Genomic DNA, 11,768 nt, shown 5'->3' with positions numbered 1-11,768 from the left:
AACTCACTCTCTTGTAATAGGGCTATTTCTTATGAAATTACAGTTTACATCGTCCTTTGGCTCAATGGAAAAGGAACCGAGTAAGATTGCGGTGCTTCATTTGGTACTTAAGAACCTAGTAATACCCCTTTGGGAAACACATGCTTTGGTGCTTACAATTTTAAGAAAATCAAAATTGCTTTACATGCAATCATTAATTATGGTAAACCACAGGAAACAGGGAGTTGTTATGCATTAGAAGTAATTATTCACATGAAACCCTGAGGTACCATATCCTTCTTTCAGGCGACCCATAGGCGACCTTGATCTTGTTCAGTCTCTGTCACCATCTTCCCTCGTGCCCCCTTCTGAGCAGTCTGACTCCACTCTGGTCTGGAACTAGTCTGCTCAGTAAGAGTTCTTGTGATACAGGCTGTGCACGTCATCTAGCTTAGAATCACTGTCATCCAAGGGGGGGCCACTGGATGGCCCCAGGTCTCCGTTTTCATGTGCATCGGTCACGGCCTTCTTGTTAAATCCTGAAAGACAAATACATCAAAGCGGCTACTTTCTACTAAAAAAAAAAATGAAAGAAAGAAAAGACGTAGTCATACAATTTTATTTCAAAAGAAATAAAGGCACGACCACTGTGATTAATAATGTTCACACATGGAGTAATAAAGCCTAGTCTCGTCAGGGTGGCCATTTCTGACAAGGTATTATTCTTCTTCTATCAGCAATCACACATTGTACACGCAAAAAATATATATATATATAGAGAGAGAGAGAGAGAGATCTATAGTACTTACCTAAAAATTGGAGAAATTGCTCTGGCTACAAGTACTCTGCCAGACTTAGAATTAGTAAACACACAATTGTAAAATTTATTAATTCTACTTATACAAATTTCTTTTGAAATGTGAATTGGGTCTTTTCTTTCACATAATTGCATTCGGATCTATTTCACTTCACTTCACTGGGGCACATACTGGATGGTCACTAAAAATCTAGTTTGTTAGCAAGACAACATCCAGCTAAAACACAAGTTGGAGTTTGGAAATCTGTTTATGGCTCTGATCACAGTGACCTCGAACAGTTCCGCACCATTCCAACAACTGCAGGCATGTGAGACCACCGTACAGGACAGCTGGCAAACAGGGAAAGACTGGCTATGTCCGCTGTTTAGGGAGGTAAGAAGGATATGTGTGCTAAGACACGGTGGATGTATTACATGCGATAAATCCAGTACATGTATCACTTCTGGTAATTTGACTCCCTTTAAGTAGTCTGTAAATTTGTAGAGGTGACAGAAATGCTTCTAGCCTCAGTTGCAAATAAAGGAAGGGGTAAGCCTTCTAATCCTGACAGAATTAATAATAATAATAATAATCCTGGCAAAAGGAAATGAAGCCATACGGAGAGTCCAACAATGTGATGCTGTAACGCACAGGTGCCTGGAGTCAGCAACATTGCTACTCCTGTCTTGGTGAAGCACGATCACAGTGCACACTGGTACCAAAAGGGCGGCAGCCTGTCGTCACTCACCATCAAACTGGGTCTGAAGTTCTCAACGTGTTTGGTGTCAGGTTGCCTTTACACTCTTTAATGAGTACTGAAAACAACCAAGAACCTGCTTATGTGAGCTCTCATTACCAAGTAAAATTGAGATATTTTCAAAATACAACTTTGCTAAACTCAATACATATTAACAAAACGAAGGCATTTTAGTAAAAAGTAACTAGTCTTCGTAATTTGTGCTTAGCATGTAATAGCGCACCATGAGAGAAGAAGCGCCATTGGGACAGAGTGACCCCATTAAGATACATTTACTCTAAAAGACAACGTTGATCTCTGTTTAAAGTCTAAACAAATTTGAATTATTCTTCCAGGACGACTTGTCATCTAGTACCAGGCAATTTGTTTTTCTTAACCGTCCAGAGTGAATGGAGAAAGATTTATATGCAAATGTAATTTTGCATAGTTACTGTTAACACAGTAAGACAAGCAAGCGCAAGGCTGCGCATCCCTTTGGCTTTGTCATTAAAACAGCAGTCTCTGGAGTACATGCGGGTTTTACATTTACATATTTATTCATAATAAACGCACTCTAATAAATGGGGAGTCTTCTTACCTTGTAACTCCTGGAGTTCCCCACTTGCGTCTTGGCAGCGAGCACCGGGGTCGCCCCCGCGCTCTGCCTCGTCCAGGTACAGGCGGTACCGATGGCCACTCTCATCTTCGTACTCCACATTTTCATCATCAGAATCCACCTCAGGCGCCACGTAAACGACTTCGAATTCAATCTCTCCTCTCTGGGCGGGGGTGGGGTTTGAAAACAAGGAAGTCACGTGACTGGAATTTAAAAAGAATCTCCCACTTCTTTGGGGTGGCGAGGAACGAGATAAAGCTCAGGTGGAGCCCCTTTCACGCCAGCAAATAACAGAACTCTCGAGTCTCACGAAGGCCCGGGCCATTGAGAAAGGCCAACTGTGGTGGCTACACCATCCATTGTCAACTTGAGACTTAGGCGTGAAGGGGTGGAGCTCAGCCTGCCAATCAGGTCACAGCTTGAAGACCTCTTTGGGAGGCGCTGAGGAGATAAATCGCTCACTGGAGGCGGGACACACGCTCATTCCCCGGAGACATTCCAGCTGACATGACACATGGAGCTACACTAGTGCCTTGAGCTGGCGGAACCTCGTAGAGACCCCTGCCAGCGCTGACATGCTTATACTGCCACCGGAGCCACAAGACTGCCCCCCACTAGTCTGGGACCTTCCTGCATTTGGCACCAATTCATGTGTTTTATGAGTTTGAAGAGGACTTTACAGATTGGTAGCAGACATATGGGCTAATATAGGACTTACGGGCTTGATCTGGACTGGGCTGAGACGTTTTCTCAATATTCAATTGTTCTTTTGTGTGTGTGTTTGTGTGTGTGTGTGTGTACGAGTATCCCTGGATTTGTTTCTCTATTCTACCTGGACTAACACACCAACCCTGTGAATTCTCTATAAATAACAACCCTTTTAACATCACAGGAGCTTTTCCTACTGATATTTTGACTGCTAGATCTAAAGAGGAAGCCCAATAATTCAATTACAGTATTTTAGAACACGTGGTCAACTGAAAAGCCATTTTGACATTTTCTACCACAATTCAGCAAAACCACCGAGTCAGTTATAATAGAAAGGATAAACCTATGAGCATCAGGTGACTTTTTATTTAACTAAATCAAGAAACTCCTACACAATGATTTTTTGCTTCTTACTGAGAAGCTCTTGAAGCTTTTGTTAATGTTCACTAAATATCACACATCACACTAATCGAAACATTTTGACGGGTAATAATAGCAATTATTTATTGAATAAAATTATACCCTTCAATCCTCAAAATAATCATACTGTAGTCTCTTTTACAAGACTGAGAAACTTGAATGAATCTCAATAACTTTCCCAATATGATAGATTTTCTATATATAAAAAAAACAAACAAACACTGCCATTGAGTTGCTCTGACTCACAGCAACTTAATAGGACAGGATAGACATGCCGCTGCGGGTTTCCAAAACATGGCCTCTTGACCTGGAGAGGCTCATCTTTTTCCTGTGGGGTATTTGCGCTGCTGACTTTGCACTTGGTGAGCAGGCCAACGCGTAGCCAGGGTTCTGGTAAACCTCTCTGTAGAAGAACACACATTTGACCCTCCAGCCATTGATCTTCCCTCGCCCTTTTCTCACCAATGCTGGTTTCAATTCTCTAAAAGTTTCCTAACTATTCGTATGCCCTTAGAGTAAAAAAATCTATCAAGATTACCCCCTTTGGGGATCCCCCAAACAGTCATGCTAACCTTCCCTCTGCTTTGACTTCAAGTGGCCCAGCAGATCCACCGGGACGACAGTGTTCTGAAAGCATCCTAATAAGACTATGAAAAGTGGAATACGGAGAGAGCTAGTCTGCAGCCTTCCCCTGGGGACGGAAGTGTGTTTGAACATGTTCTGTTGGGAATAAGGCCAGGTATGTGTGCATTGGAACGGGAACAGCAATGTTTTCTAGCTTACCTTCATGTATTTGTATAGTGTTTTATTCATGAATGGTTTTTAAATTTCTAAGTACACGGTCCTAATTCTTACCGTAGTCCTCGCAACTCTCTTTTAAGCCTAGCTGCACAGGGGATTTAGGAAACCGGCTGGATGGGATATGGTTATGGAAAGAAGCAAACCAAATCTGTTTTGGCAAATTTGACTGAATATCTTTCCAAATGTTCCAAATCAAACAGAATTATTCACCGCACATATAAATAAATACGTTGCTATTTGAGAAACTTTCTAGAAATGTAAAAGTATTCAATAGCGTCACCAAGAGCCAACTGAGCAAAACAATGATAATTACATAAAGGGAACTTACCTGCTGGGAAAGAATGGTTACAGCTTCTTTGTGCTTTGTATCTCTGAGGTTAACCCCGTTGACTGCCAGGATAGCGTCCCCAACATGTAGCCCTCCACACCTGTCAGCAGGCTGTCCTGGGTGGATCTCAGAGATGAGAATTGGAACACCATGCTCTTTCCCACCCTACCAAAAACAGACACCAGCATGGCATTCACTTACCCTTTGAAAGGTCACAGGACGTTTTCATATACATACAACAGTTAAAAAGAGATGCAATTACCTTTCAAGAAACATCTTTCAATAAGCACCTATACTGTCTCCATAAATATTGGGTGGCATCTTATTTGCTACTAAGTAAAAGTAAATAAGTTACTTTAAGTATCAAAATGTTACCTCTGAGTAAAATGATTAATTACATGTACTCTTCTAAAACCTATTGCAAAGCCACCAGAAACACAGCACAACAAACACCCCACACAAGATTAAAAAAAAAGTTAAGCTGTAATTGGCTGAAATCTTTTACTGAAAACGATGATCTGTCTTCATAGTCCACAGTACTACTATAATTTATCAGACCTAAATGTGGAGAGAGACATTATTTTTGTGCCATAAAATCAATCAACTGACAGTAAGATGCACCTCAATTTCAGAGATGTTCAAATGTGAAGAAGGAAATGAAAAGGAAGTGAAACAGAACGGAAGAAACACTGTACTTGGTACTTAGCACATTCTAGGTTGCACTATGCAGGTGAACCCGAGGCGCCTGTCAGAGAAGGAAGACTCAAATACTCTCCACTACTAGAGAAAGAGGTAAGTTGCATCCTGTCTCCGGGGTAAAGTTTGCAAGACCAAGAAAAGCCAGGTAGTCTCAGCAGTTCCCGCTCCCATGGTTTTCCTCGTGTATCAACGGATACGGCTGGCTGAGCTCTCCTAGAATGTATGCTCTCTGTGGGCAGTATATTTAAGAAGGCAGATACGGAATATCTATCCTGGATCAATGCTCGATAATTGTAAGCATTTCTACAGTAAGCAATACCAGAAACACATGAATGTGCACAGTGGCTACATCTTACCACATCAACAGGAAACCCCCTCATTTGTTCATCTGGAACAAAGCACTTCAGAAACAGGCAAAATGGCCCCATATATGAACTTTATAATAGATTTCCCTCAGGTATATTATCCAAGATAATGGTAAATGCATCAAAATTTTACAATGAAAATAATAGATGTCAAAAGTTAGTCAAATGTGATAGCAAAGACGTGAGCGGAGAAAGGCTAGCGCCGCCCTCCGAGCATGCCGGCGCCGGGGTACTGACTGCAAGGTCAGCGGCTCCCAGCCACGGTCGCTCCCGGGATAAAGAGGAGGCTGTCCGCTCCCGAGAAGATGCACAGCCTTGGAAACCCTCAATCTCGGGGCCGTGACCCCTTTGGGGGCCAAACGACCCTTTCACAGGGGTCGCCTGATTCATCACAGTCACAAAATTGTAATTATGGAGTAGCAACGAAAATCATTTTATGGTCAGGGTCACCACAACATGAACTCTATGAAAGGGTCGCGGCCTGAGGAAGGTCGAGAACCACTGCTATCGAGTTTAACCATGACTCAGAATTGACTGAAAGACAGGTATGCTCTCCACGATAGAGCAGCAAAGCTCAGCGCTTTTAAATCGAGAAGAACCAGCTCCCGGTGGCCTCGTAGTATTTGGCATAAAAATATGATCCGTGTCATAATGAAAATGCTAAATTATGCTTACTATTGTTTCACTTAGTAGTTTTTAAAGAAAGGTTTACATGCCAAAATGTTTACATAAAACATAATTGATGGCACCAGAGGATGTTAAAGAAAACATACTCCGCACATTTAGTTCCCCCCATGATATCAACCAGAAACACACACTCCTACTAGGTCACCATAAACAAGGAGACAGACACAGGATTTCTTACTGTAATTGAAATGCCAAGGCCTTCGTGATCTTCCTTAAGGAGCAGAACTTTTCTAATTGGACCAACACCTTGGCTTTTCTTTAAAGAATCTTGATCCTTATTGGGTGGGGGGGGGGGAGGAAAGGAAGAAAATTAATATTACCAAATAGAGTAAAACCACACTATATTATTTGCTTTTTAGAAATAGTCATTAATTTTCTGGATGGACTCAGAGGATAGAACTAAGGAACCTACAGACTGGTATCTAGAAAAGGGACAAGAAATGCGCGCTGTTGTGCACTGCCAGGCCAGGGCTGGGCATCGCCAGCCTAGGACAGCAGAGCCCACACTGCAGGCCCACCACTGTCCCCACTGCGGCTCGGGGCGAGCCCACATCGGAGCCACTCTGTCGATCTGTCTCGCTCGGGGCTGACCCTCTACCTCGCCAAGCACAAATTCCTTTTCCTGGGACTGGAAATATAGTAAAATTTAAGCATGATTTTCTCAATAATTTCTTTTAAATTTATTCTTTTGTCAATAATTGCTTTTAAAATTGCACAGAATTTTAAAAGAAATAATTGCAAAAATTGACGAATAAATAGAAGAGAAAGTAAAAGTAGGTAACTATCTTCACTGGAAAACATCTTAAAGATCTTCAACCATTTGAACTGACTAGTAGAAATGAAAAATAAATTTCCAAATAGAACAGAAACTATTTCTTCGCTCTTAAATGCTCTAGAGCACTGGTTCTCAACCTGTGAGTCGCAACCCCTTTGGGGGTCAAATGACCCTTTCATAGGGGTCACCCGATTCATAACAGTAGCAAAGTTTCAGTTATGAAGTAGCAACAAATATAATGTTATGGTTGGGGGTCACCACCACATGAGGAGCTGTATTAAAGAGGCCTGGCATTAGGAAGGCTGAGAGCTACTGCTCTAGAGGCTACCTCTTAAATAAACTGTTTAGCTCCACCAATAATTCTTTCTCTGGATCCTTTACTTTTTGCTTCTTTAATAAATCTCTTCCCTCATCAGGATTTAAGGAGCCCTGGTGGTGTAGTGGTTCCTCTCTGGGCTGTGATCCACAAGGTCGGCAGTTCAAAACCACCAGTGACTCCCCAGGAGCGAGATGGGACTTTCTCCTCCGATGGAGTTACAATCTGGGAAGCTCCCAGGGGCAGATCTACCTTGCCTAATAGGGTCTATATGAGTTGGCATCCACTCGATGGCAGTGTTTTCTTCCTAATTCAGCACAGAAGCAAATTTCAAGCCTCTTCCAGTTTTAACACATTGATCCTGCGCAAACAAGCACAGCCAATCTCGTCCTTTCAAGTACCCGAATCTTCTATGGCCACTGCCTCCTTCACTGTTAGTAACCCTCACCCAAGTTCACCCTCTCATGTACACCGTGACCATAGTGCAGATTTTGCGCTCACCACCACTAAAACGGTCTTCTCCGTGGCAACGTCCAAGGAGAAGGTCTTCACCACTGCCCTACAGACAGAAGTGGGCAGCACCGAGCAGCCCGGCCTCGAAACCCTCTCTCCCTGACACCACCCTTCTCGGTGGCCTCCATCCGGCAGCTTCTGCCAAGGTGACCCTTCTCCATCCTTCCCGCCACAAAGGCTTCAGCCTGGTCTGCTCTTCTCCTCTTCTTATCTGTTTCCACTGGGTGCCCTTTATTAATCCCATGGGTTCAATAATAGATGGAGCATGTCCTCACCATTTATTTCTTCCATTCAGATTTCTCTCTTGATCTTCGAAGTCAGGTCACACACAAAAAAAGGACCGTATGTCCAACTGGATATACTCTGGTCTAGCTGTGGGCACGTCAAGCAGTCTGCGTCCACCGCTGGCCTCGATCACGGTTTCCTTCAGAAGCGTTTCCTCATTTCCTACATAAGTGGGTGCTCCCATCTCATCCGACAGCCTAAGCCTTTCCTCCTGACCACTCATTTACGGCATCAAAAGCAGTTGGTCGTCAAGGATTCTTGAACTCTAACTCTTTCAAAGCTGTCCTCAAATTCCTTCTTCCATGCTAATTATACTTCACACACCCTAATTATACTTCATCCTTCTTCCACCATAATTATACTAAGATATAAAGCCATTAGGTAAGACATAGACCTGCGTTCATTATATTAAGGTTTGTATTACAAAGTAGTTGTATGGAAATTTTTAAAGATTTACAAAGATAGAAAAGAAAACCCTGCTCTTTCAGCTAACAGCCACGTGTTTAACCACTGCACCATCACGACTCCCTTAGGTGCCAGCATTCCTTTAAAGAACCACTCGGAGACATTTCGCGATTAATCAACATGGCCACGCATTCTAAGCTCAGCTTAAACCAAATATAAGCATACTCAGTCTTGAGCCAACGACTACCAGTAAGCTTGCTAGTACGGCTCACCATCTAAGGAACTGCTACTTTGGGAGTACTGGTAAGTCTCTAAAGAGCTACTGAAGTTTCTCTTGGTTAATGAAATTTTACATATGCATTTGTTTCAATATTACAATACTAACTTCACAGAGAATAGCATTCTAGTTAGTGAGCAAAGAAGTGGTACCCAGGGGAACCTACGTGGCCCGGCGGGGCTTGCATGGGTCGTTTCAGGTCATTCCGTCCTCTGCAGGCTCGGATAACAGTCTTGTGACGATGCAAATGTATCTCAGCTTCTAACTGGTTCCAAAGCTTATCGTGAGCCGGTCCCTTCATGTCTCTTCCTAGTAACTGGATTTGCTGGACCCTTCATGTTGGGGAAAAGTTAACGCCGTTAGTTTCTCAGTGTGTTCACCAAAAAAAGGAATCCAGATGAATGACTGAACATCTCACATAAATCTTAATTAGTAATTAAGACTCGGGAACCTCTGGATGGCTCTCAGATTTACAATAATTTGAAAACTTTGAAGAGTATATGTCAAGGAAAAACCAGGTTTAAAAGGAAAAAAAAAAACATAAGCCTTCCTTTCAACTCTTTGCCATTGGGGGTCAATTCCAATTCATAGGGCTCCTGGAAGGCAGAGTAGACTGTCCCTTTGACTTTACAAGGCTGCCTTTTCTTTATCCTGTGGAACAGCTGGTAGATTAGAACTGCTGACCTTACGGTTAGCAGCCCAAAGCATCACCCAGTATGCCACCAGGGCTCTGAGATTTTCTTAGCCACACTTAATTCAAATACATCTAAAACTGTGTAAGATTATTATCCATTACTATGAGTTTCATTTCTGGTATATAATCAAGGTAGGTCATTGTACTCAGCCAGATATTATTAAAGATTAGTTTTTAGATGAGGTTAAATATATGTGTATATATATAAAAACATTTATTCTAGAGGCAGTTTCTTTTTACAAAATGATCATTGTAAATATAGTTTTAAAAAGTAATTCATAAATGTGACTTCAAGATTATATAAATTTTATTTGGTCCACATCAGTTCTTAATATGACTTTAAAGCAATAAGCAGAAAATAATTTAATACTAGTAATAAATCGCCAAAGATTTTAAATTTTTTAAGCTTAGTTAAAAATTAAAGGAAGCAGAACCTGTGTCTTATGATGATGAAATTGCTGTCATTAACATGTTTCCTTGAAGAACAAGAAAGGTCAGACTTTCGTATCTTACAAAGAACGGCTGGAAAAGGCTGCTCCATAAACTTGTGACGTGGAGTCACTTGGAACAGTTCTTCTAACTTGTCTTTGAAACTCCCCCTCAGTAACTGTGTGGAACCGCGGAAGGGATGTGTGAAACACTCACAGAGGGGATTGGTTAGTTTTGCATTCCTGAGTGTAACAGTGATCCATCTCCAAAACAAAGAGAGAAAAGACTGTGACTATCAAGAAAAAAGAGGCACAAATGGAGGAGAGGTCATGTGAGAGCCTTGGCTGAACAGAGAGCAGGGGCTGCGGCACCAAGACCGGGGGACAGAGCGGAGGAGCCAGAGACTCCAGGCAGAGGGGCGGGTGGGCTTCCTGACCCACAGAAGCAGAGGCAAAGGGACCCCATGGCTGAGGACCAGCCGTGCCTGCCAGCAGGCTGTTAAGGGGTATATACAAAGGTTCATACAAAAGAACTGCATCATTAACATTGGACAACTTGTTAGCTTCATTAATAAACCTCATAATGGTGAGTATTTTACGAGCTCGGTGAGCTCGTTTACAATACTGAGTCAGTCCAGCAGAGAACAAGTTGTGTGGGAGGAATGGTTGGTGTTAGCATAGGTAAAGGAGGGTGGAGGGTAGAAGCATGTCTGGCCTCTGCCTGGGGCAACCGGATATGAAGTTGCCTCCTCCTCTTTGCGTAAGCAGAGTGGTCAGACATGGCATCCCCGCCCTTTCTTTGGTTATTCTTTGTGTGCATGCGTAATGTAGAATGTTATCAACATTAACAACAGTAAACAACACATTATTTTAAAAAAATAATTCTTAGGGCAGAGATTAATGTTCAATTTAGTACAAAAGATGAAAATATAGGTGCTATTTTGTCCCCTACGAGTATAAGGGGATCGATCCGTCTTTTACACACCTTCCTGCCAGCTCCTTATCTAAGTATTTGGCAGCCAGTCTAGCCCCATAGACTTCAGCCTGGAGCACAGCGATATGTCTACGAAGGGCTTCATTCTCTTTTCGCAACAATTTCACTTCAGCTTCAAGTTGAGCTTCTTTCATTTTTTCTTTTTTGTTTGCTTCAAGCTCTCTCTCCTATTGTGAGTTTTAAAGGAAAATATAATTTAATGAAAAGGTTCGTGAGATTCTTTAGCAGTAATTCATATTCTTGAAACTATACAAAGGTATATCGTTTGTAATACTGACAGTAAAAGCCCATGATTAAAAAAATGCCACTTTACTGATCTAAAATGGAACGCAAAGCTTTGGATCGCCCTCTTTTTATCAAGTACCACAACATCCGGAAAGCACTTCTCAATAACTGCATGCCCTCGAGAACCCTAATGCTAAAGAATGAAAAAGCCTTCTTCTCTAAGCTGATGGTATCAAACTATAACAAGGAATGGTTTCATGGATCACTGAGCCTGTTCTTTATTTTACTTTCTAAATGGCTCGATATAGCGGATAAAATAAAGATCACTTTGGTGGTTGTACCCAAACATTTACTTGACTTAATATAAGAATTTTTTTAAACAAGTCAAAATCAGTTAGATGAATTTTACAGCCAATTTATCTTCAAGGGCTACAAAAAAATTCCTAAGGCTTAAGTTAGAAAATACATTTTCATTCTTTGGAGAAACATTATGGTCAGAAGAAATACTATTAATAGCGACATTAAAATATTTACACACTGAAAATATTATACAGACAAGCCTCTAGGTGGCCTAGACTATCAGTGAACATTTGGGTGTCCTGATGTAGAACTGCTGTCTTAGGTGAGGTGGCCTCTCTCACCTCCAAAGAGGTAGGACGGACATTCGCTCAGTGTTCCCGGGAGGATTCCATCCTATGCTCCACCAATGGAGCACTAATA

General features: G+C 41.9%; 1 protein-coding gene across 1 annotated transcript in view; it reads right to left on the bottom strand.

The window, feature by feature from the left end:
* Positions 1-223: 223 nt before the first annotated feature.
* Positions 224-11,768, bottom strand: part of GOPC (golgi associated PDZ and coiled-coil motif containing) — a 41,056-nt gene continuing 29,511 nt past the window's right edge. The window contains exons 3-8 of the mRNA XM_075554627.1: positions 10,815-10,990; positions 8,874-9,039; positions 6,315-6,410; positions 4,386-4,550; positions 2,111-2,291; positions 224-518 (exon numbers count right to left, since the gene is read on the bottom strand). Coding sequence (XP_075410742.1) covers positions 388-518; positions 2,111-2,291; positions 4,386-4,550; positions 6,315-6,410; positions 8,874-9,039; positions 10,815-10,990 — 915 coding nt within the window. The 3' untranslated portion in view covers positions 224-387. The remainder of the gene's footprint in view (positions 519-2,110; positions 2,292-4,385; positions 4,551-6,314; positions 6,411-8,873; positions 9,040-10,814; positions 10,991-11,768) is intronic.

Source organism: Tenrec ecaudatus, chromosome 7, assembly GCF_050624435.1.
Source record: "Tenrec ecaudatus isolate mTenEca1 chromosome 7, mTenEca1.hap1, whole genome shotgun sequence".
NCBI lineage: Eukaryota > Metazoa > Chordata > Mammalia > Afrosoricida > Tenrecidae > Tenrec > Tenrec ecaudatus.
Note: the sequence above shows the minus strand (reverse complement) of the source record. Positions and strands in the feature narration are given on the sequence as shown.